The 25701-nt window shown below is 53.2% G+C and overlaps 1 protein-coding gene and 1 non-coding gene across 4 annotated transcripts; both read right to left on the reverse strand.

Annotated features, from left to right (window-relative positions):
• Nucleotides 1-566: 566 nt before the first annotated feature.
• STAT5A (signal transducer and activator of transcription 5A) lies at nucleotides 567-23721 on the reverse strand. 3 transcript variants are annotated; one of them, XM_066364137.1, is made up of 19 exons: nucleotides 23577-23721; nucleotides 22643-22780; nucleotides 22168-22324; nucleotides 20818-20907; nucleotides 16359-16533; nucleotides 10490-10620; nucleotides 10110-10261; nucleotides 9480-9635; nucleotides 8919-9098; nucleotides 7192-7279; nucleotides 6971-7093; nucleotides 6484-6576; nucleotides 5848-6054; nucleotides 4980-5074; nucleotides 4758-4888; nucleotides 4149-4304; nucleotides 3332-3383; nucleotides 2913-3017; nucleotides 567-1910 (listed from the first exon to the last, which is right to left on the reverse strand). In XM_066364137.1, the coding sequence occupies exons 2-19, from the start codon at nucleotides 22768-22770 to the stop codon at nucleotides 1748-1750; spliced, it is 2382 nt and encodes a 793-aa protein (XP_066220234.1). In that variant the 5' UTR covers nucleotides 22771-22780; nucleotides 23577-23721; the 3' UTR covers nucleotides 567-1747. The 3 variants fall into 3 exon arrangements, with proteins under 3 accessions (XP_066220234.1, XP_066220232.1, XP_066220233.1); XM_066364135.1 differs by having other exon boundaries at nucleotides 3332-3398; XM_066364136.1 differs by having other exon boundaries at nucleotides 3332-3398; nucleotides 22643-22797; nucleotides 23577-23716.
• On the reverse strand, nucleotides 18241-18316 carry TRNAT-AGU (transfer RNA threonine (anticodon AGU)). The gene has a single exon. It is a non-coding gene; the product is annotated as a tRNA-Thr (tRNA).
• Nucleotides 23722-25701: the final 1980 nt, after the last annotated feature.

Below are 25701 nucleotides of genomic sequence, written 5' to 3' on the forward strand. Positions count from 1 at the left end.
CCCCAGTGACAGCCCCTGGGCCTTGGTGCCAGAGGGGGTCCAAATGGGGAGACCATCCTCTCCTGCTCTCTGCCCAGGCTCCTGTTCGGTCCTAAGCCACCATTTGAGAGCCCAGTAGCGTGGGATGGTGCCACCTGCTGGTGTTCGGGAAGAGGGACTGTTGTGAGGCTTTCCTGTGACCCTGACCCCAGAGGACTGAGAGTCATCTTGTGCCCCCCACCCACTCAGCTGCCAGCTTCAAGACTGCGCCTAGCGGCAGCCACAGTTCTTCCCCCACTCCTCGCGCCCCCTTCCCCCCAGTAATTCCCCACCTTTTCCCAAGACCTCGAGTCCTAGCTCGTTAGTCTTCTGAGGAACACTGACAGTGTTCCAGGGTGGTCAGCACCCTTAAAACACCAGCAAGGTGCAGAGCTGTAGTTCCAGGCTACACAGGACAGCGTCAGCCACATAGGTCGGAAGGAACACCACACCACCAGCTCCCAGAGCTCCCCAACCAGGAGCCACGCCAGCAGTTTTATGGAAAAAAAAAATATTTTATTCAAAAACACTTTTCACAAATGTGTGTGGCCTATGTACAAAGTACAAAAGATTCCCTCTTGTCATCCCTGCCTGCCTTCAGAGAGCTTTAAATCTGGAGCTCCCCATCTCCCCCTCAGCCGCTCCTGGCTGAGTGCCCGATAGCCTTAGAGGGCGGAGCGAGGGAGGTTGGGGGCCAGGCCTTCTCAGACCGCAGCCAGCTATGCAACTGTGATGAGGCCTCTCCCAGGTTCCACCCCCAGCGGAGTGGAAGCCGAGACCAGCTTCACCCTTCAGGCGGGATCCCACAGACATGCAGCGAGCCGCTGAGTTGCTGCCGTCTCTTGCTGCAGGTTCTTTCCAGGATTAGAGGAGATCAGTCCCGGGTCTCCAGGGGACCCACCATGTCCTAGGCCTGCCTTCCCCTCTCTTACCTCTCCTGTAAGCAAGAGAGGCAAGGGAAGAAGGCAGGCTGGGTGGAGGGGAGGGGATATTGGGTGGGAAGTAGGGGAAGTGTGGGCCACAGCATCAATGCTCCGGACGGGAGACCAGAAGGCCAAGAAAGGTCGCACTCAGAGCAGCTTTGACAGGTCCGACTCACATGACCCATTTCCGCAGTGTTAAGGACATGGCCATACCCTGGATAAGCTCTTAGTGCACAGAACGTCTGGAGTCCATATTCATTAAAGTGTAAAATATTACCTAAAATTGAACGCCAACCTCCCTCCTAAGGGAAGAAGCAATAGACCAATACGTGTACAAGAACAGATGCACATATATGCACATGCGCGTGCACACGCGCACGCGTGCGCGCACACACAAACACTTGGGACGCAAAGCTTCTAAGTCAGGAGTAAAGCTTAGAGACATTACCTGTCTCTCTTTCCCTTCTTGAATAACTTCATTCGAATAGCTGCTGCTGCTGAGCAGATGAAGGCCCTGCCTGCGCTGAGTACCTGGCGCGACAGAAGTGGCTCAATCTTTTCCACAACAATGAGGCCCGGGGGCTCCTGGGATACCTTGTTCTGAAGATCAAGGCGGCTGCCTGCCGCTGTTGCAGCCACACACCCAGGACGGCGAAGGCGAGGCGGGCACACCTCCTACACAAATATACACAGGCACACGTACATGTGCTGCCTGCAAAGGCACCGATATGCACAGCAACACTAAAATCACAACAGGACCCTTCACACAAGTATTGTTTCCAAAGAGAAGTGTGGGATTCAAACATTCAGGAGAGTGAGCCTCTGGCGGAGGTGAAGAGCCCATCAGGTGGGGACAGGCGGGGGTCCAGACTGTCCATCGGGCGGCGTAAGAGTTCCTCCACGTGCCGGGCTACATCCATGGTCTCATCCAGGTCAAATTCCCCATCCTGGTCAAGGACGGGGTCAGGACTGGCAGAGAGAGGGGGATGTCAGAGGGACCTGGCCCGCCTCACAGCCCCGAGCTCCCAGGGGCAGTCCCGGGGCCTGCTCCCTACTCAGACCATAGTCTCTCATGGGAACAAGACCAGCTCTGGCCAGACCCCTGTACCCCGAGTTGAATTCATCAGTCCCTGGCTTGCTAGGAAGCACCCCAGTCTCATCTCTCACTTTCCCTGTCCTCATCTGTAAAACCAGGTGGTCGGGCCAGTGAGCTCTGCCCACCTGTAGCGCTAGCCCATTATATCCTAGGACCATTCACTGAGCACCTATGGTGACCTGGACCTTGTAACCACGTAACTGCAATTCTTCCAGGCACCTGGAAGGTAGGCATTTACTCCACTTTACAAAGGAGGAAATGAGACTCAACTGTGTTTGGAATCTTGCTCAGGGCCACCTGGCTGGGAAACCCCAAGCCTATGGTGGTCCCACTACAGCTTGAGCCTCTGAGGCATCCAGACATAAAGCCCAGGCCACCCACAGCTCAGAAGAAAATTTATTCTCTACCTTAGGAGCTCCAGAGAGGAGCACTTGATAGCCTGTTCCCATCCGACACCTAAGGACAACCAACCCGTTCGTAACTGTCCTGTGTAAAGCCCCTACAACAGCCTCATCTGTGCTAAGTGCTTGCCCCACACTCTCTCATTTAGCCCTGCCCCCAACCCCAGGAGACAGGTGTTCTTGCTTTCATTTGACAGATGAGAAAACAGCACCAGAGAGGCTCAATAATTTTCCCAAGGCCACACAGCTAGTCAGCACCGCAGCAAGGACCCTATATGTAGTTTTGAAATGTTCTGTACTTTTTACTGCTGAGCTCACCCTCCCTGAGTCTGGGCACATGCCAGAGCCCGGCCTCGGCTGGGTGGTCTCAGACCTGGAGGAACTCCGGATTCCTGGGCCCACCAGCCCTCCAGGGGTCCAGCCCGAGGCCAAGCGCCCAGTTCCCCCATGAAGCCCCATAAGGAGACAACCTACTTCTGTGGGTACATGTTATAATGAGCCTGGGGGCACACGGCTGGGGAGGGGGCTTGGTCCATGTAGGTGGCACTGCCCGCAGCGGAGTCTGCAGATGTCACGAACCTGTAGGAGGAAGCAGAGCAGAGCCTCAGCGGCCTCGGGGCGGCAGCTGACTTGGGGAGGGGCGCAGGGGGCACCCTGATGTCTTTCTCAGGGGCAGAAGGACCAGGTGCCCACTGGGCCTGGGGCTCTGGCTGCAGGAGTGGAGCCCTGGGTATTGGCCCCGTGGTGACCAAGCCCAGTTCCCTCCTCAGGGTGGAGCCGGGTCTCAGGGGAACAGCATGCTGGGCATGTGAATGGGAGATGGGGGTGGCGGTGAGGACAGCCAGGGGGGGACAGGCACAGCAGGAGACCAGAGCTGGACCCCGGACACTTACTCAGGGACCACTTGCTTGATCTGCGGCTTCACGTATCCGTCCACTGCTTTAGCTGCCGAGGGGGGAACTGTGATGAGAACCAAAGTTTCCAGGAGCTCACCAGGGTGGCAGAAGCCTACCCCGTGGAGTCTGCTTCCTATCTCCCTGGGGGGGGGGGGGGGTTTCAGCAAGGATAAGACTTCCCACAGACCCCAGATGAACACCTGCTGGAGGCTACCCAGAGTCTGGCTTCAGTCTCCTCCCTTCTCCAGCTTCCTTTCCTGGCCCTCGCTTTCTCTCTCTCCGCCCCCACCCCTGCCAAGGCAACAGAATCAACACCAAGGAGCAAACCCAACCACCAGATAGGGGACAGGTTGAAGAGGAAAAACCTGTCCACTGTGCTCCCTACACTCAACCCGGCGGCAGGATTCCGGGTGGGGGGTCGAGACAGCGTGGCGTGGACGGAGACAGGAGCAGAGCACTGTCTGTGGGTTTGAGCTACCCTGGCTCCTCCCCCAGCCCTGCAGCCTCTCCTTCCAGGGGTGCAGAAGTGAGAGTCTACTCAGCTCTTTTCTCTTTGCAGAGAAGAAAGTAGACTCATCAGAAAAATGAAAAAAAAAAAAAAAAAAAAAAAAAAAAAAAAAAAAAAAGAAAGTAGACTCAGAGGTTTCACTTTCCCTCTCCTCACTCGTGAGCCCTGAAATCCTCCCCACGTGCTCGGCACCATCCCATGACCAAAGCCCACAGGGGTAATGGCCCCTGGGCTCTTCTTGGAGAGCTCCCGCTGCCTCGCCCAAGAGCGTGTCCTTGGGTTAGGGAGGACAAGGGCAGGACGTACCGAGCACAGGAGTGTAGTACTTGGAGAAGACCTCATCCTTGGGCCGGTCCGGAAACACGTAGATGAGATAGTTCAGGTCCCCCAGCCGGTCAGCCAGGGACCGGATAGAAAAATCCCGCGTGGTGAATGGCTTCAGGTTCCACAGGTTGCGGTCAGCTGTGAAAAGGACAAGCTTGTTCCCACAACCCAGCACTGTCAGGAGGAGGACCGGGGTTGTGGGGTTCTAGGGATGGCTTGCAGACACATGTGGGCTGTTACCAGCCTGCACTGCAACCCCGTCCCTTGTGCTCCCTGGGCAAGAAAACAGCCGTGGGGACATTCTACCCAGCAAAGCAGCAGAGCAGATACCAACAAGGCTGGGTCAGGGCAGAGCAGGGAGAGCCTGAGACTGCTGAAGGACTCACCCAGCGATTCTAGAGTCTAGGAAACCAGTGATTTTAGATACTCCAAAATAGAAAATGATAGAAAGGGAATGTTTCCTCCCAGACTCGGAGCTCATTTCCTATCGCCCCCAACCCCCTGCCCGGGTGTCTTCTATGGACGCGTGCCTGACGGAGATCAGGAAGCAGGAAAATTGGGGCTGGCGTGTGGACAGAACAGGGCACTCACGAGAGTCAAACTTCCAGGCAATGGTGATGCCCCCGATCTCTGAGTCGCTGAAGCGCAACAAGAAGGTCCCATCGGGTTTGTTGATGAGCAGGTCATGGGCCTGTTGCTTATTCACAAAACCTAGGATGGCCCTGGGTGCATGGGACATACAGTATCACCGCTGGGCTAGCAGCCACTGTCCCGAGCCCACGCCCTCCCGACCCCCAGCCCGCCATTCCTCACCCGTCATTCCAATGGGGCTTGTGATGTTTCTTCAGAACCTCCATGACGCCGTCAAACCACTGCCAGAAGGTATAGTTCCAGCCCGGCAGGTTCTCCTGGGAACCCCGGGGAAACCCCAAGTCAGGGCTTGTGCCCCCGTAGACACGGGTGGCCCAGGAAACAGTCAGTGCCTTCTTGTCCCCATCTAGACCCTCTCCCAATTGCTCACCCTACCTGTCCCACACTCTGGCAGTCCATAAACTGACACAGTCCCCAACTCCTGTCTTAGGGAACTGGAGAGTTAACTCGCTCTCTGCCCTCTCAGACACAGAGATCTAAGACTGTCCCATGGGGTGGGGGTAGGAAGGCAAAGAAGTGTTTGAGCTATACAAGACCTCCACAGTCATTCCCACCCAACCCCTGCATTTCAAAGGAGGGGAAACCACTGCACAGAGAAGGGAAGGGACCTGGAAAACTAGTTAACAGAACTAAGACCCGAGGATCCTGCCTCTCAGCTCTGGGTGCCTTTCAATCAGGGGTCTCAAATTCGTGGCCCGCGGGCCACATGCGGCCCGCCGAATAATTTTGTGCGGCCCGCAGACTAATCCCCTAGGCTTACTTAATTTTATCCAAAATATTTTGAACTTCGTGGATTAGTCTGCGGGCCACACAAAATTGTTCGGCGGGCCACGAGTTTGAGACCCCTGCTTTCTATGGTCCTGCTTTGGCAGTCCCGGCTGCCTGCATTCTCAGGCTGCTAGCCCCCTCCATCTCTCCAGCTTGTAAGAGAGGGCGAGGCGCTGAGCTCAGGCAGTGCCCATCTGTAAGGCAGGGGAGGGGCGGCAGGCACGGGTGGGCCTAGGCAGGCAGCCTGCGGTGGGTCCCTCACCCTGTTGAACTGGGACCAGGACACGGACATGCTGCTGTAGTCCTCGAGGTGGCTGCTGCTGCTGTTGAACAGTTTCTGCGCCAGAAACAGGAGGTTCTCCTTGGTCAGGCCCCGGTTGCTCTGCACCTCGGCCTTGAACTTCATGTTGAGCGCTTCACACAGCTGCGGCCACAGCACTTTGTCGGGCACGGCAAACGGCACCCTGCCCTGCGAGGGAGAGAGGAGCCGGGGGAGAAGGCAGATCGATGGAGTGGGAATGTTTACACACTGACACAGAGACGCAGACAGACAGATACTTAGAGACAGAGGAGACTGAGAAAGATCCAGAGAAGGGAAAGAAAGGTGGGTGTGCAGGCTAGAGACCCAGGCGAGGGGACTGAGGACAAATATCAGGGGCGTAAACCACAAGCCGAAGGAAGACCAGGGACCAGCTCCCACAGATGAAGCTCACAGACCTGGGAGACCCTAGTCCAAGACCGAAGCCCACACAGAGCTTGAGGACATGCCAATGGCAGGGTGCTCACACCAGCTGCCCCATCACTGGCGGTGAGGGGGCCACTCAGCAGATGCCTGAGGGGCTGGGAATGACCCTGGGGGATCCTAGGGTCTGGAGATGGGGGTCCCATGGGGACTTACCGGCTCAGCAAAGGCGTTGTCCCACAGCACAGTGGCAGTAGCATTGTGGTCCTGGCTGCCATGAACGATGACAACCACAGGAAGGGACAGGGTCTAGGGGAGGCAAAAGAATGAGAGGTGAGGGCATACGACCACCATGTTGCCCTCAGTTTAGGCAAGACTCCCAGCCCTCTTTGCTAACCCACAGTCCCAACCACAAGCCCCTCCCAACAACACCACAGCAAAAACAAACACAAAATACTCAGCATCTTTCTTCTTGGCCCATTGCCTAAATTCTGTGGGCTGATGCCAGATTATAATATAGCCTCGCAAACAGGCACCAGCAGAGCGAAAGTCAGCTTTCTGATAGCATCACAGGGTGACTTGTCCGGAGCGTGTGAGGGAGGATTCAGAGCTCTCTGGCTTTCCCAGACCAGCCACGTGGCCTCAGGCAGGCACCTCCGCTTTCCTGGGTAATCTGTGGGGGATGGGCATGTGGGGGCCTCACCTTCACCTGGAACACGAGCTCATTGCTGCCTACACTGAACTGAGACTCAAAGAGGACCGTGAACTTCTCCTCCGTCACGGACTCTGCGCCTCGCCGGTCAGCACGCTTGATCCTCTTCAGTGACTGCAGGGTGAGGTCAGAGGGGAACAGGGAGACAGGAGCTGTGACAAGGGCTGAGCTCTAAGCAGACCTTCCCTCTGAGAGCCAGGCCCTGTCCTCACCATGTTTCTGAAGTGGGCGCTGAGGGTGCCCGTGGCCTGGTGGTATTCCATCACACAGCAGTTGTTCAAGATCTCTCCACTGCACTCACTGTGGAAGAGAGAGGAGCGCCATCTCCACACAGGCCCCAGGCCAGGAGTCTGGTCCTGGCTGCGGACCGGGGCCTGCAGCCTCTGCGCCGTCACCTAAGAATGTTCCTTGGTGTGTCTCTGGCCTTACTTTCCCACCAACCTGAGAGTGCCCAAGCAAAATCTTCAAATGCCATTAGGTAGAAAATACCTTGGACATCAAGATTGATGTGAGGGGTGTCAGGGGCCTCCAGCAGTTCCTACTGCACTTAAAATAAAAATCATGATCTAGGCCAGGGGTCCCCAAACTACAGCCCGCGGGCCGCATGCGGCCCCCTGAGGCCATTTATCTGGCCCCCGCCGCACTTCTGGAAGGGGCACCTCTTTCATTGGTGGTCAGTGAGAGGAGCATAGTTCCCATTGAAATACTGGTCAGTTTGTTGATTTAAACTTACTTGTTCTTTATTTTAAATACTGTATTTGTTCCCATTTTGTTTTTTTACTTTAAAATAAGATATGTGCAGTGTGCATAGGGATTTGTTCATAGTTTGTTTGTTTTTTATAGTCTGGCCCTCCAACGGTCTGAGGGACAGTGAACTGGCCCCCTGTGTAAAAAGTTTGGGGACCCCTGATCTAGGCCTACACGAATCACCGCGATCACCCCCTGTCCACCCCCCTGGTCTCTCTGCAATTCCCTCACTCAGGACAAGCAAGCCACGTTGCTCTGTTTGCCGAACATACAAACTTGGTGACAACCTCAGGACTTTTGCACTTGCTCTTTCTGTTGCCCCAAACACTCAAATATCTTCTGAGAAAAGGCCTTCCTCAATCGTCCATGTAATATTGAAACATCCTATCCAGATGCTGTGATACCAATCTGTTTTCATTGCTTTCTACGGTTTATCACTCTTTGAAACTGTCTTATTTTCAAAAGTATATGACTGTCTCCCTTCCTGGGCAAAATGTAAGATCTAAGAAAGGGAGATTTCTTGCCTGCTTTATCATTGGATCCCTGGGTCACATGATAGGCACTCAGCACACATGACAAAGTCCCCCACTCACACAGTCACTCCTTCCTTCATTCATTCACCCTTTGTGGGTGGCCTGCCCTGACCCTAGAACTGAGCCCTGGGTTCTCTATCCACACACACACCTTTAGCGCAAGGCCCATGTTCCCGCTGCCCAGAAGCCTTCCCTTTCCGTCCTTTTCACCAGCTACCTCCCATTCATCCTGCAGCCTGAAACTGAGTGTCATTGTGCCCCACCCACACCGTGACCCCCTTCCACAGTGCCCTACAAGTCTCCTTCATCGCGCATTCATCATTTCCCATGTCTGCTGCCTGTTCTGCTAGTCAAGAGATTGTGTGAGGACACAGCCAAGTTCTGTTTAGATGACACTGTTTCCCAGTACTTAGCACAGATCCTAGAACACCCAGAGTGCACAGGAGGGACTGGGGGAGACCTCGACTCGGGAGGAGTGAAGCGTACGCGAGGACAGGAAGAACAGACTGGAGAGACACTGGACCACGTCTGCAAGGCCAGGACAAAGGACTACAGGGAGGGAGGCCACGCTGTTGCATCACAAGAACTCCACGGGTAGGACAGAGGCAGCCCCCAGACTGATCTGGGAGAGGGGCAGACATGAGGAAGGACACACGTACTTGCGGGGGTTCTCGTTCTTGAGCAGTGACTTGGCCTGCTGCTCACTGATGATGGTGGCCTTCACCTGGGGGGGGTTCATGTGCACGTTCAGCTTCCCACCCACCAGCAGGCGCACGGTGGCCGCAAACTTGGTCTGGGTCTTCAGGACCTGCGGGGGCTGCTTCTCAATGATGAATGTGCTGTGGGGACACAAGCGACACGATGCTGCCTCAGGGGACAGGGCTCTGGCCCCTCCATGTGGGGAGGATGCCTCACACAGGGCTCAGCAGGCAAAGGAAGAGCACGTGGCAGAGACCCTGGTCCCAGGGAATCCACTGGGAATTGGGGAGAGTAGGGGGAGGGGCGGCAGTGATATGAACTCGGCAGCAGCCCACGCAGTGTTCACAGGAAGCTGGGGAAGGTCAACACCAAGCAGCCATAGCAACTGGGGACAGAGGGGACGGGGCATGAGGCAGAGACAGACAAGGATTCAAGGGAGAGCCACCCATCTGCAAAGCACACCCTGCCTCTCCCAGGCCAACCCCAAGCGGGGCCGGGCGTGGCCGACAGGCAGCAGTCACCTGGTCACCAGGGCTGAGATGATGTCTGTGATGGTGGCGTTGACCTCAGCCAGCATCTCCTCCACCGGGCCGTGGATGGGCAGCTGCTGGCACAGGTGCTCAGCCCTGCGGATCTGCTGCCGGTTCTGCCAGATGATCTCGGCCAACTTCTCACACCTGCGCACGAGCCCCAAGGCCAAAGGGAAGGAAACCGGCTTTACCTCAGCCCCCAGGGCAGAGGTGAAAAGGCTCCCAGGCTGGGGAGAGCCCCGAAGGCCCGCTCCACGCTCACCGGGAAGGCTTTCCGCCTGAGCCACCACTCCTGTCCACTGAGCAGGGCAGAGCTGCCCCGCCTTCCAGAAACAGAGACACGCAGGAGGCGAGACCTGATTTGGACCTAACCAATCCGAGCATCCCTCTGCACAGCCGGCCCTGCCCCCTCCCCAACACATGAGTCCTTTTCCGGGGAGGGGGCAGGGCTGGGGGCACCGAAGTCTGTGTCAGAACCAGAACCACAGGTGAAATAAGACCTGTCACAGACAGAGGAGCCAGCCGCGTAGGGAAATGGGAGCAGGATGAGCAGCTGGCAGCAGCTCCGTGAACCCCTGCCCCGCCCTCCCTGCCGGCCCCTGCCCGCCCCACACCCATTACCAGGACTGCAGCACGTCCAGGCTGCCCTCAGGGGGCCCTCCGTTTCCCGCCAGCTGCTGCTGCCGCTTCCACTGGATCAGCTCGTCATCCAGAATGATGGTCTGCTGCTTCCGCAGCAGCTGCAGGGTCTTCTGGTGCTTCTCGGCCAGCTCCTGATGGAGGGAGGGGCAGGCACTCTGGGCTCCCAGAGAACACAGGGCCTCGCTCAGGAGGCAGGGCTGCCCTCTCCCCGACCTGCTCTGCCTCACACGCCCCACAGGCCTCCTGCTCCCTGGGTCCTCTCCCTTCCTGGCTCTACCCCTCTCTCGGGTCCCCGACAGCTCAGGACGTGGACCCCCAAGTCCCCCAAGCCCAACAAAAGGGACGCAGACCCCACTCACCACACGGTATTGCTGCAGCGTCTGGGCCTCGCGCTGCAGCCAGGCCTCCAGGGACACCTGCTTCTGCTGCAGGGCTGTCTCCCGGCTCAGACGCTCCTGGGGGTTCAGCTGGGCCAGCTGGGCAAACTGAGCTAGAGGAGGGACACGACACCCATGACCATCACCTCCCAGCGTCCAGCAGCGAACCCACAGGAACCACACTCAGCCCTTCTGCAGACAACGCCCTCAAGGTGACACTCTGACCAATGGCAAGTCAGGGCTCCGGCAGCCAAGGGCACCAGGGATGAGCAGGCTCCACTCCCTGGCCCCCCGACTCTCAGTCCCCTCTAGAGACTGGGGACACAGAGGCTGTGGGGACAGCTGAGGAGGCTCCTGCCACCCTCGCCCACGGCCCACACAGCTGGGGGCCCAGCCTTCTTCATGCTACACTGGGGTCCAGCTTGGAGCCACACTGCCTAGTAGGAAGTCGGCCCTGGCCGCTGCCCAGCTGGGTGGACTCGGGAAATCACTGCACTCTCCTGTGCTGCCGTCTCCCGTGGGAAACACGGGAACACTGGTCCCTGCCTCAAGGCTGCCGTGGGGATGAAAAGTGAGAACACAGAAAATGCTCAAGAGGCTGCCTGGCATGTGTCAGCTCCGGCGAGACTTAGTCCTTGTTGGCGAGTGGGTAGAGGACAGGAGAGGGGACAAGCAGCTCTGAGCCCCAAGCGCCCACGCGGCCTCATCAGGGAAGCCCCGCTCCACGGCTCTGTCCGCCTCCCAGAGCGCAAGCCTCTCCCGGGAAGGAGTTTCTCCACCTGCTGGAAGGTGCCGAACAAGTTTGTCCAGGTTGGGTCACTGTGCGCTCAGCTGACCAACAGGAAGAGAAATGAGAGAAGACAGAGAAGAAAGAGAAAAGAAGAGCAGAAGAGAGAGAGAGAGAGAGAGAGAGACCACTGCCCACACAAAAGCAGCAGGATTCTGTCGGGAGAGGAGGCGGCGCTCTTCACACGAGCCTTGGGAAGGTCACCAATGGCAGGAATGGGGTCAGTGAGGTCTAATTTCCTTTTTAAAAAAATCACTTATGAGATACTTAAGACATAGGGAAGACAGAAAGAATGACACAAGGAACACCTGTGAATTCATAACCAGCTTAAGAAATCAACATTTTTGCTTGACCAGGTGGTGGTACAGTGGATAGAGCATCAGACAGGAATGCGGAAGACCCAGGTTCAAGACCCCGAGGTCGCCAGCTTGAGCGCGGGTTCATCTGGTTTGAGCAAAAGCTCACCAGCTTGAGCCCAAGGTCGCTGGCTCGAGCAAGGGGTTACTCGGTCTGCTGAAGGCCCGTGGTCAAGGCACATATGAGAAAGCAATCAATGAACAACTAAGGTGTCACAACAAAAAACTGATGATTGATGCTTCTCATCTCTCTCTCTGTTCCTGTCTCTGTCTGTCTGTCCCTATTTATCCCTCTGTCTGACTCTCTGTCCCTGTAAAAAAAAAAAAAAAAAGAAAAAAGAAATCAACCATTTCCACAGAGACACCTGTGTGCCTTCCGCAGCCTGCTAACCCATCTCCCCACGCCGAAGGGAATCGCTATCCTAAACTCTGGGATACTTGCACCCTCCCAATAGCCATTTTGAACATCCAGTGTCCTTACTTGGGCTGAGTCAAGAAGATATGAATATCTTGGTCAAGTTCCTGGCAGGCCTTGAGGGCCATGTCTCACCGAACTAGGTCCTGCCGCATGGTCACACATGCTGGGACAGACCAAAGCAACTCTAGACAGTCAGGAAGAGCCCAGAACAAGAAGAGAATCCAGTAATATGGCTCCAATCACTGCCGGGGCCCAAGCAGGAAGAGCACTGCCCAGCAGGGAACACAGCAGAGGAGTCTGGATGGCCACCTCAGGAATCCTGCCACCCACAGGGACGTGGTGGTGTTCCCCCCCCTGAGTCCAGCCTCCTATGCAAATGACCCAGTTAGGTTTCTTCTGGGAATTTACAGAAATTTCTAGGAAGGACACCAGGAGAGGTGGGGCAACTGTCTGCTCCACCGGGGGAGCTGAGGCTTCCCTTGCTCAACCAGATCAATAGTCTGTGTTTCTAACAGCGACCTTGATAAATGAAACTAAACTGATGTTGCATGATTGGTACAAACCCAAACAAGAATCCACACTCTAACCCATAATTAGGAAACAGAAAATCCAAGAACAGGCTCATAAATACGGTCAACTAGTTCAAGGCCTTGGGTAGAGAACTAATAGCCTGAATCTCCTGTTCCTTAATCTACAAAGTGGGACATCCTCTCTGGGTTAATGTGGGATGGAGTCAGATGAGTCAAAGACATGATAGACTCATCCCACCAACACTTACTCAACACCTATTGTGATTCGGGCTATGTGCTGGCCTGAGGGTACAGAAAAACAGTGACAGAGCAGGGTTAGGAGGAAAGCTGAAACAGGTAAATTAAAAGAGAACCCTAAAAAAATTAAATAATAAAAAGAAGAGAGCGCCCTGGCCGGTTGGCTCAGCGGTAGAGCGTCGGCCTAGCGTGCGGAGGACCCGGGTTCGATTCCCGGCCAGGGCACACAGGAGAAGCGCCCATTTGCTTCTCCACCCCTCCACCGCGCTTTCCTCTCTGTCTCTCTCTTCCCCTCCCGCAGCCAAGGCTCCATTGGAGCAAAGATGGCCCGGGCGCTGGGGATGGCTCTGTGGCCTCTGCCTCAGGCGCTAGAGTGGCTCTGGTCGCAACATGGCGATGCCCAGGATGGGCAGAGCATCGCCCCCTGGTGGGCAGAGCGTCGCCCCATGGTGGGCGTGCCGGGTGGATCCCGGTCGGGCGCATGCGGGAGTCTGTCTGACTGTCTCTCCCTGTTTCCAGCTTAAGGAAAAAAAAAAAAAAAAAAAAAAAAAAGAGTGGCCCTAGCCGGTTGGCTCAGCGGTAGAGCGTCGGCCTAGCGTGCGGAGGACCCTGGTTCGATTCCTGGCCAGGGCACACAGGAGAAGCGCCCATTTGCTTCTCCACCCCTCCGCCGCGCTTTCCTCTCTGTCTCTCTCTTCCCCTCCCGCAGCCAAGGCTCCATTGGAGCAAAGATGGCCCGGGCGCTGGGGATGGCTCTGTGGCCTCTGCCTCAGGCGCTAGAGTGGCTCTGGTCGCAACATGGCGACGCCCAGGATGGGCAGAGCACCGCCCCCTGGTGGGCAGAGCATCGCCCCATGGTGGGCGTGCCAGGTGGATCCCGGTCGGGCGCATGCGGGAGTCTGTCTGACTGTCTCTCCCTGTTTCCAGCTTAAGGAAAAAAAAAAAAAAAAAAAAGAGAAACAAACACTGATAAGGGACAAAACTGAAAATAAATACTAAAGTGGAAACTTCAATCAATCCCTGGCCAGGTGGCTTACTGGGTAGAGCATCAGACCAGCATGCCAAGGTCGGGGGTTCTATCCCCAGATAGGGCACATACAAGAGGCAATCAACAAGTGCACAAGTAAGTGCAACAACTAAGTGGAACGAGTTGATGCTTCTCATTCTCTCTCTCAATTCAATGAAAATATGTTTTTAATTTAAAAAATATTATATTAAATGTTAAGTACTAAACACTTTAATTAAAAGCAAAGATTAGCCGTGGTCAGCTGGCTCAGTGGTAGAGTGTGGGCCTCGTGTGTGGAAGTCCCAGGTTTGATTTCCGGTCAGGGCACACAGTAGAAGTGCCCATCTGCTTCTCCACCCTTCCCCCTCTCCTTCCTCTCTGTTTCTCTCTTCCCCTCCCGCAGCCAAGGCTCCATTGGAGCAAAGTTGGCCCGGGCGCTGAGGATGGCTCTGTGGCCTCTGCTTCAGGCGCTAGAATGGCTCTGGTTGCAACAGAGCAACGCCCCAGATGGGCAGAGCATCGCCCCCTGGTGGGCATGCTGGGTGGATCCCAGTCAGGCGCATGTGGGAGTCTGACTGCCTCCCTGCTTCTAACTTTGGAAAAATACAAAAAAAAAAAAAAGGCAAAGATTATCAGAATAAATGCAAAAGCAAGACAACTATATGCTGTCTACATTTTAAATTTAAAAAAGCATAGGTAAAGATGTGCTGTGCCAATCAATATAGGAAAGGAAGGCTGGAAAAGTTACAGTCACATCTAATAAAGTAGACTTCAAGACAAACATTATTACCAGAGATCAAGAAAGATATTTCATAATTAGTAACCAATCAGAAAGACAATTACCATAAATATATATGAATCTACAAAGTTTCAAAATACATAAAAGAAATATTTACAGAAATAACTGGAGAAGTACACAATTCTACAATAGAATAGGAGATTCTAATACCTCTCTTTCAGCATCTGATAGAAGAGTTAGGCAAAAAAATAAAGACAGATCCGTGGTTCCCTAAGCGTGGGCCAGAGAGGCCTGTAGGGTTCCCAAGACCCTTCTGTAAGGTCCACAAAGCCAAAACTGTTTTCCAAAGTCATAAGACTTTGCCTTTTTCTCTTTTAACCTCTTGAAATTATACACTGGAATATTGTAGAGACTGCAAGATATGTGAGGTTACAACAGGTTTAAAGCAAGACCCAGCTATCTCCTATTCACATTAAAAAGATTGGTAAAACTGTAAAGCAATGCCATTATACTCATTACACTTTGGTTTGGAAAATATAGATGTTGTTAGTTTTTTGTTTTTACCTTGTTTGGTAAAACTTTAGGATGTTAACATCATAAATATATACTTATTTCATATATACTTAAATATATGTATTTATACTGTTTTATATAATAAAAATATAAAATATAGCATGCATAATATATAGACTATTGTATAAGTATTATATTATAACACACATTTAAATATATTAGTTATATATTTAAAATAAGTATTGTTATATTTGTTAACATTATTGAATTTATTGCTGCTGCTTTTAATGAAATACGGTAGAAAATACATCCTTTTCAAGTCCACCAGATACATCCATCACGATTGAGCATATGCTGGGATACAAAACAAGTCTCAATAAATTTAAAAGAATTGAGATCCTACAGATTATATTCTCTGACAACAGAAGTCAATAATGAAATGAAAATGAAATCAATAATGATATGACATCTAGAAGAAACCAAATATAATATTTGGAAATTAAGAATAGAACCCTAAGTGCCTCGGTAAAAGAATCAGAAGAGAAATTTGAAAAGGCTTTAAACTGAATGATGATGATGATGATACACAGCAAGTCCAAAATCATGAGACACAGCTGAAACATTGCTTCACAGGAAATTCATGGCTCTGAATATATATACATATTAGGGAAGAAGAAAGATCTAAAATCAATGACTGAAGGTTCTACCTGAAGAAGCCAGAAAAAAAAAAGTGCAAAGGAAAAGGCAGCTGACATTTGCTGTTGTCACTGGGATGGGTGACACAGCTCTGGGGTCAGTCTGGCATGGGAGGAAGACGGGTCATATTTCCAGAATCACCCTCAAATTGTACCTGGGGTTAATTCTCTTGAGTCCCCCCCCCCCATACTCTTGTCATGGTAAGTATTGGCATAAATATTAGTTAATAAAATACAGGAATTTTATGACACATCTCTGCAACTTATAAGCAACCCAGGCCAACTTACTTGTTCTCTTTGAGCCTGTTTTACCATCTGCAAAATAGGGATAATACAACTACCTACATCTTGGGACTTGTAAAGGTTGAACTGAATCATGCATGCAAAGGGCTTAGCCTGGAGCCTGGCCCACAGCAGGGGCTCTCTTACACAGAGCCATCACTCCTCCCAGGCTCTGGGGAAGGTTCCCTGGAGAGAGACACCAGCCTAGCCCCAACCGTGCCGGAGCTCACAAAGTGGTCCTCACTCCTATCCTCACAACACATGCCACCCGCACTGCAGCAGCCTCACCCTGGATCCTCAGGCTCTCTTGGTACTGGATGATGAAATACTCCTGAGTCTGCTGCAGCTTCTTCAGTTCATTCTCGGTGTCCTGCGTGACCAGTCGCAGCTCCTCAAATGTCTGGTTGATCTGAAGGTGTTTCTGGGACATGGCGTCAACCAGGATCCCAGCAGGAGAGGTCCCCTGGAGGCAGATCAGAGGTATAAGCAGCAGTGAGCTGGGCAGTGAGGATGGGAGGAAACCTCAGGCCTAGGGGAAACACCAATACTACAGACCCCAAACTCCAAACCTTGAGTAAGAAGAAAAGGCAATTTGAGTTAGAAGGAGAGTCATTTGTCAGAATTGGGGAGCAAGGCTAGGTGAAGTCACATGGTCTTTGTTCTCACTCAAGGCCTTCTGTGACTGAGGGACGAGGGACTGAGGTGAACCTCTCACAGGCGGTGTCTTAGACCCCAAAGTGAAGTTATAGGGGAGGCGTCGACAAGGGCTATGCAGATCCAGACTTTAAAGTGACCTGGTCTGGCCCGACCAGGCGGTGGCGCAGTGGATAGAGCGTCGGACTGGGATGCGGAAGACCCAGGTTCCAGACCCCGAGGTCGCCAGCTTGAGCGCGGGCTCATCTGGTTTGAGCAAAAGCTCACCAGTTTGGACCCAAGGTCGCTGGCTCGAGCAAGGGGTTACTCGGTCTGCTGAAGGCCCGTGGTCAAGGCACGTATGAGAAAGCAATCAATGAACAACTAAGGTGTTGCAACACGCAACGAAAAACTAATGATTGATGCTTCTCATCTCTCCATTCCTGTCTGTCTGTCCCTGTCTATCCCTCTCGCTGACTTTCTCTCTCTCTGTAAAAAAAATAAAAAAATAAAGTGACCTGGTCTGATCTCAACCAAGTCTTCAGGGCCTTTCCAATAAAATGTTCTTAGAATAAATTCCAAACTCCTTCCCATAGCTTCCATTGCCCCAGCTGATAGTCTCTGCCTCTTCCCACCCCCAGCTCCACTGCTGCCCAGCACACCAGCTACTTTCTGTTCCTTGAACACACAGCACATTCCTGCCTCAGTACCTTTGCACTTGTTCCATCACTCTGGAACATTCTGGCACCAAATCTTCCTGAGGCTGGCACTTTAACTCGCATCTTTTCAGAGTGGCCTTCTCTGAAGGGTGAATTTCAAACAGCACTACTCTTGTCGGAGAGTATCTATGTAGTTCTTGGGTTTATTTCTCTCTTGTCTGCCTCCCTGTACTAAGATGTGAGCCTTCTAAGTGAGAGGACCTTGTCTGTCCTGTGAAAATCCCCAAGGCCTTGAATATCAGAGGTGTCCAGGAGCAGCTTAATGGCTGGGGAAAGGAACGATTCCCACCCTCCACCCCCAGCCACATCAACACCTACACCATGGACAAGTATTTCTTTTTTTTTTTTAATTTTTATTTATTCATTCATTTTAGAGAGGAGAGAGTGAGAGTGAGAGAGAAAAAGGAGGAGGAGCAAGAGGCATCAACTCCCATATGTGCCTTGACCAGGCAAGCCCAGGTTTTGTTTTTTTGTTTGTTTGTTTTTTGTTTTTTGTTTTTTTGTGGGGTTTTTTGCATTTTTCTGAAGCTGGAAACAGGGAGAGACAGTCAGACAGACTCCCACATGCACCCGACCAGGATCCACCCGGCACGCCCCCCATGGGGGGCCGCTCTGCCCACCAGGGGGCAATGCTCTGCCCATCCTGGGCGTCGCCATGTTGCGACCAGAGCCACTCTAGCGCCTGAGGCAGAGGCCACAGAGCCATCCCCAGCGCCCGGGCCATCTTTGCTCCAATAGAGCCTTGGCTGCGGGAGGGGAAGAGAGAGAGAAGAAAGCGCGGCGGAGGGGTGGAGAAGCAAATGGGCGCTTCTCCTGTGTGCCCTGGCCGGGAATCGAACCCGGGTCCTCCGCACACTAGGCCGACGCTCTACCGCTGAGCCAACTGGCCAGGGCAAGCCCAGGGTTTTGAATAGTGACCTCAGCGTTCCAGGTCAACGCTTTATCCACTGCACCACCACAGGTCAGGCTGGACAAGTATTTCTTAATTGGAGCCAAATTCATTTGTACTTTTATAGATAGCTCTGTGATTGCAACAATTCAAGGGACACAAGGGTTGTCCTGGAAGACCCTTTGTGGCCTGACTTCTGTTTCCTCTCTGGCTTTACCTGTTGGGGCTCCTCACTTGGCCCCTTGCTCCCCAGCTGCACTGACTACTTGCCAGTCTTCAAATGTGATAAGATGCTTTCCTGCTTTCACATACACTGTTGCTACTTTTTTTTTTTTTTTTTTTTTTTTTACAGAGACAGAGAGAGAGTCAGAGAGAGGGATAGGCAGGGACAGACAGACAGGAACGGAGAGATGAAGTATCAATCATTAGTTTTCCGTTGTGCATTGCGACACCTTAGCTGTTCATTGATTGCTTTCTCATATGTGCCTTGACTGCGGGCCTTCAGCAGACTGAGTAACCCCTTGCTCAAGCCAGCAACCTTGGTTCTGAGCTGGTGAGCTTTTGCTCAAACCAGATGAGCCCACGCTCAAGCTGGCGACCTCAGGGTCTCGAACCTGGGTCCTCAGCATCCCAGTCCAATGCTCTATCCACTGCGCCACTGCCTGGTCAGGCGCTACTTTTGACTAAAAACTCCTCCTTCCTGCTTTCCCTACTGTAGTTAAGACCTCTCCTTCCCCAGGACACACCCTCGGCCAGCCCGCCCAGTCTGAGCGGGGCACTTCTCCCATATATGCCCCCTTAGCACTCAGCTCGCCATAAGAGAATCTATCATCAGCTGAATTCCTACTTTCTGTTCCTTGAACACACAGCACATTCCTGCCTCAGTACCTTTGCACTTGTTCCATCACTCTGAAACATTCTGGCACCAAATCTTCCTGAGGCTGGCAGGAAGGTCTGTATCTATTTCTCCAGTCCTAGCCCAGGTTCAGACACACCACAGGACCTCAATAAAGGTTTACTGAATGAACTGCCCAATTCCTGATATCAGTGCTCGCAACAACAATAAATCTGACCTGTGCTCCTGGCACTATTCTGTGGTCTTTACCTGTGTGATATCATTTTATGAAATTTATTTTGCGTTACTGAAAGTAGTATATATAAGATTTGTACCACTGTCCAAGCAGATGTTCAATTCCTTTATGATTCCAGGACTTGAGGGATGAGTCCCTGTTCTGCCACTCTGGGCCTCACTTCTCTGAGCTTGCCTGTGTTAGTTCTGACACAGACTTTGGCTCCATTTTCTTCTCACAGACTTCACCAGAGAATACTTCTTATTTGGCCCCAGCCCCATTTATTGAATAACAATTTTTTTTTTTTATGACAGAGACAGAGAGAGAGACAGAAAGATAGGGACAGACAGGCAGGAAGGGAGAGAGATGAAAAGCATCAATTCTTTGTTGTGGCACCTTACTTGTTCATTGACTGCTTTCTCATATGTGCTTTGACTGGGGGGCTACAATAGAGCGAGACACCCTTGCTCAAGCCAGTGACCTTGGGCTTCAAGCTAGCAATCTTTGGGCTCAAGCCAGCGACCATGGGGTCATGTCTATGATCCCACGCTCAAGCAAGTGAGTGACCCTGCACTCAAGCTGGTGAGCCCGTGCTTAAGCCAGCGACCTCAGGGTTTCGAACCTCGGTCCTCTGTGTCTCAGTCTGACACTCTATCCACTGCTCCACCACCTGGTCAGGCTTCCCTGGTGATTTGTAACACCATCTCTGACAGATTGAGTTTCCAGGTGTGTGTGTGTGTGTGTGTGTGTGTGTGTGTGTGTGTGTGTGTGTTTTCATCTTCCCCTTCTGTTTCACTGATCTGTTCGTCTATCTGTGGCCCACATAGTATCTTATTTACTATATTTCCATGTATAATACTATCCCTTGTATAAAACACACCTTAATTTAGAGGCCCAAAATTTGAAAAAAAATTATTACATAAAGTTATTGAACTCAAGTTATATTCATCATAAAATTCATACAACTCCTCATCACTGTCAAAACTCCCCCATCCATTAGCTTGTCCTCATCTGTGTCTCATGAAGAATCACTGTTTTCAACAATGAGCGGAAAAGCAGGAATTGCAAGTAAAAAAAATCTACAACCACTGTATAAGATGTACCCAGTTGTTAGACCCCAGATTTTTCGGGAAAATGTGCATCTTATATATGAGGAAATACAGTAATCCTCACAATAATCCTTCATGGTAGGTACTGTTACTACCCCTACCTGAAGAAATACAGACTCAGAGAAGTTAAGTAACTTGCTTGAGTTGCACAGCTAATAAGTGGTAGAGCCAGGGACTGAAGCCAGTGGGTTACTCTATCATATTGCCTCTCATACTTGCTCGTGTCTCTTATTTCTCCAGTGCTCTCATGCTAGTATTTATAAATCACAGTGTGTCTGGAGAGAAAGGACTTCCCAACTCCTCTCTCCATACCCATGGGACACTTACATTGTTGGCTTCTCGGACCAGCCTCTTTTCATTGTACAGAATGTGCCGGATGCAGCGGACCAGCTCCATGGGGTAGCGGTCATATGTGTTCTGAAAGAATCCAAGAGCAGCTGCCAGTGGCCATCCTCTGACCCACCATGCCTGCCTCAGTGCCACGCCCACACCTTCCTCTCCTCCAGCCCTTGCCTCAGCTTTCCCTGGGAAGCCTCAGGAACTGTCACCGGATGCCTGATTTGATTTCCTCTCCTATATCTTCATTTAGTTTACAGTGCACTGAAACTCACAATGTACAAAGCCTTTCTACTCAACTATCGCCTAAGACTTTCACATCATAGAAACCTTATGATATAGCAGAAACGATTATCCCCATTTCAAAGATGAGAAAACTGATACTCAGAGAGGTTAAATTCTTATCCACAAACAAGTCAAGGTACTTTCCGACATGGTCAGCTCTGGGTTCCTATTTTGCTTCCCTCTTCACCTCAGGTTTCTCTTGCTTCCTCCCTCTTCTGGGATGGATTTTTTATTTCTCTAGCACCCTGCTGCTTATATTTAAGAATAATTCTGTAAGAAATACTAGTGAGTTCCAATACATGCTTGACTATGATTACCACCCACACCCCTTTCCTGCTTCCACAAAAACTTCCTCTCTCCCCTATGATCCACCCCTCCAACCCTAAGGGAAGGAGAAGCTACATCTTATATCTAAACTCTAATTCAAGGCTCTTTTATCCAGTTCTTGCCTGCAGGGCAACTCTGCTCCTCTCCTGCACCACTTTAAGAGCCCCAAGAGGGATGTCTGGTTGCCTCATTCTCTCATTTCTAGAATCTGTCAGTCTTCCTTTCTCCAATAAAGGAATCTTGAAGCCCTGACCAGGTGGTTCACTTGGTCAGAGCATACTCCTGTTATGCCACAGTTGAGGTTTGATCCCCGGTCAGGGCACATACAAGACACAACCAGTGAATGCATAAATAAGTGGAACAACAAATTGATGTTTCTCTCTCTTTTTCTGTCTACTTTCTTCCTCTCTAAAATCAATCAATAAAATTTTTTAAAAAAGGAATCTTGATTCTATCCCTTCTGCTTGCTCTGTCTAGAATGCCATTTCACCCATCCCCCTTCTCTTGGGGACAAACACATTCCACCTCTCACTTTGTAATATGCAAAAGAAATCCAACAGGTCTGATGTAGAAAGAGGGGGTGGGGGAAATTGGAACACAGAAAAGTTGCCGATAAGTTCAGGGTCACGCTGTGAGTCAGTGACCAGGCCAGGAAAAACCCAGAGGTTCTGATGCTGGAAAAAGAAGGCGGACACTGCTTCCCTGCAGATGACCCAGGTTCACACCCACCTGGAGCTGCGTGGCATAGTGCCCCAGCTTGATCTTCAGCAAGAACCCATCTTCCCCCACTTGGTGCTCCGCCTTCTTCTGCAGCTCCTGCACCAGGCCCTCCAGGAGCTGAGTGGCCTGGGCTTGGTCCTGGGGATTTTCTAGATCAATGGCATCCCTTGGGGTAGGAAAGGGGAGAAAAGCCTCCTGTGATGTGCCCTTGGCAAGAAAGTCAGGCACCAAGAGGGACGCAGAAATCCCAGACTCCTAAGGGTACTCCACAGCCCTCAAGACTTGTTCTGGGCAGCTCCACAGGTATCAGAGTTTAGAAACAGACCCTCTCCCTTCCCAGGCTCCCACTTCCCTGTTCTCTTTTCTCAGGAGCACAGCCCTTTCCTCGCAGAAAATACCAGAATCACACCAGACCACAAACAGGAGACCAAAAGGCCAAGGGGCCTGGATGGCAGGCATAGGAAGACAGGCCAGGGCCACCTACCAAGGCTGGCTCTCGATCCACTGCGCTAAGTAGTGCCGGACCTCGATGGGGAAGTGCTGTCCATACAGCACCTGCATCTGACGCAGCGCATCTCCTTGCAGCTGCTGGGCCTGGATCCAGCCCGCCATATCCGTTCACCTAGGGTGAGGAGAGGGCTGAGGAGGCAGCTCCTCAGCGGAGGCGAGGGCTGGGCCTGTCCCTGGCCCTGCCATGCCCACCTAGGCCTGGACCGCGGTCAGGCCAGGCCCCTCCCCTCCCACAGACACGCTTTCCTGTGCGGGAAGAAAGATGGTGAGGAGGGGAAGGGCGCCCTGCCCTCCAACAAGGAACCCGCTGAGGCTTGGGGAGGGGCTCTCGAAAGTCAGGTGCCCTCCTCCTCTTCCTCTCCCCTCGCCCCACCGGTGCTTCCCCAGAGGGGGGACAGCTAAAAACTGAAAGAGAAACTTGACGGCAGAGGCCCAAAGCTCTCTGGGGAGGGTTGCAAGAATCCCCCTACCCTACCTCGAACCCTGAGTACCAATTTCTGGGAAGGGGGGATATTCCAGCCCAAAGTTACGCCACCGACGGCGTCCGCTGGACGGCTGGGTCCCTGCGGGCACGTGGCTAGGGTTGCTAAGAGAGGGTTGGGGAGACAGACGCTCCGGTTCTTCGGCGGTGCCCGAGCAGCTGTGCCCCATGGTCTCCCACTAGGAGACCAGCCCGACAGCGCCCCCTGCCCACTGCGGGCGAGGTCGACGCCCACCCGCGGCGCCTTCCCTGGATCCGCGTCCCTCGTCCCCCGTCCGCGCTGCGCCTAAACTCCCGCTCGGTCGCGGGGACCATTCCCTGCACCCTTCCCGGCCGTCGGGCTTCGGGTTCCGAGGCACGGGATCGGAACAGGGGTCCAATGTCCCCTCTGCGCGCGCCGCCCGCGACGCGCTGCCTGGCCACCCACCTGGTGGCACCGAGCGGTCCGGCGGCGGGGCCGGCTCTGCGCCCGCGGCTCTCGCTCCCGGCCCGGGCTCCTGGCGGCTGCGGCGGCGGCTGTTACTACAGGAAGGAGCAGAGAGCAGCGATTTCCTCCTCAAAGGTCAGCTGCCTCCGATAGACCATACACAGCGCGCGAGCTCTCGCCAACACCCCTCCCAGACTCTGTCGCTCCCTCCCCGCCTCCGCCCTCGGTCGCTAGCTCCCCGGAGAGTGCGCAGCGGCGGCCGCGGCCCGGGCCCCGCGCGGTAAGCCTGGGCGGCGCCGGGCGTGGGGACTGCCCCGACGGCGGGGTCCCCCGGGAGTCCCAGGCGGCCCGAGCCTGCGGCTCGGACTGTGGCGAGCAAGAGGCGCAGGAGTGGCAGGGGAATGGGGGTGGGAGGGCCGGGAAATCCCAGGCTCTGGAAATCCCAAACCCGGGCCTCAGTTTTCTCATCTGTAAAAAGGGAGGAAGGAAGGGTTGGACTGGCTGGAGATGCCTTCCAGCTCTAGCATTTGTCATCATTCAAATTTTTCGATTTAAAAAGTAAATGTGTGTGTTTATGTGGGTTGGGGACACAACTTTTCTGACTTCAGAGGCAAAGCCCTAGGGAGGGGAAAGACTGGGGATTCCAGAGAAGCCAGCTCACACCAGGGCCCCAGCGCCCCTCCTTCCATTACTCCCACCACAGTGCACACACCCTCTGCAGTTGAAACAGGAAAGAACCTTGGCAGTCATATGTTTGGACTCTCCCCCCACTGAGATTTTGCAGATAAGAAATGAAAGTCCAGAGAGGGGAGGGGGCTTGCCCAGCGTGACATAATGGGCACGTGGCCTAGTTGGCAAACTATGATCCATACATGACCCTACCCTTCCCCTCACCCAAGCCCAGTTGAATCTGAGGCTGGTCCTACCTTCAGAAAGATCCAGAGAGGGCTGTCTTGAATCCTCACAAGTTCACGACAGCCTATAGGTCTGAGCAGAGCAGGGAACACCCTCCCTGAGCCTTGCCTGGGCCACAGCCCCTCCCTGAGAGCCCCCTAAGGGGCCTGAAGAGTTGGGCAAGGCTGGACTGGAAACCTTCCATCCCCTTTGCCCAGCTTCCCTCTCCTCTGGGCCCCCTTCTGCCTGACAACTGGTATTACCAGCACCAAGGGAGGGGCCAGGCTGGCTGCCCGCTCACAGCCCAGCTGGGCCAAGACTTCTGTCCTGAGGGGATCTTCTCTCCCACCATCCCTCCCTAATGTCTCCATAGACCTGCCCTTTTCTCTTCATTCCTTCCCCCCTTCCCCCCTCCATTTCCCCACCTCCTTACCCCTCACTACCTACCTCCCTGCTTTTATTCTTTATATTTCAGAGAAAAACCGAAGTTTAAAGCTGCAGAAGCTGGAATGTCTGGGTCCCACATATACATTTCCACGTGTGGCCACAGCCTTAGTTGGCAGGATGACGAGGAAAGTGTAAGGGGGTTCACAGAGGACTGAGGAAACCTTGCTCTTTAGATGCTCCACGGGGGAGCCCTGGGGAGGAGGGAGCACAAGGCCCTGCCCTCCCTTCCTCCCCGCTCTGTGCCATGGGTTGTCAGCTGGGGGAGCACCTGCCATGAGAGTTAAGTGTCAAAGCTGGAAACAACCCTAGAGGTGATTTTACAAATGGGGAGACAGAGGCTGGAGAGGGGAAGTGACTTGGCCAATGTCACGCACCCTGTCGGGGGCAGTTCTAAACCTTTACCACAATGGAAAGTCGGTCTGACTTGGCACCTGGGCCCTCCAGGGTCTAAGTTTGAGCAGGTGGGTAAGTCAGTTGGTGGGAGCAGATTCCTTGGATTTCCAAGTCCTCTGAGTTGCATCTGAGGGCAGAGGACCACCCTTGCCATGCACCCACATCTGGGCATTGGAAAAAAAATGATATGGGGGTGTCAGCTCCAGAGTGGAAGCCCTGCCTGCCCACTTCCAAACAGCTGCCTCTCCAGCCTCCTCCCCAGGGTCTTCTGGGGGCCTGCTGCTCTAGCTGGCAGCCCCACCCACAGAACATCTGGCTGGGTTGGGCTGGGCTGGTTAGGGGGTGGGTAATCCTGGGTCCTAAGAAGCTAACATTGAGGTGCCTGTGAACA

The sequence above is a fragment of the Saccopteryx leptura genome, chromosome 2 (genome assembly GCF_036850995.1).
Source record: "Saccopteryx leptura isolate mSacLep1 chromosome 2, mSacLep1_pri_phased_curated, whole genome shotgun sequence".
NCBI lineage: Eukaryota > Metazoa > Chordata > Mammalia > Chiroptera > Emballonuridae > Saccopteryx > Saccopteryx leptura.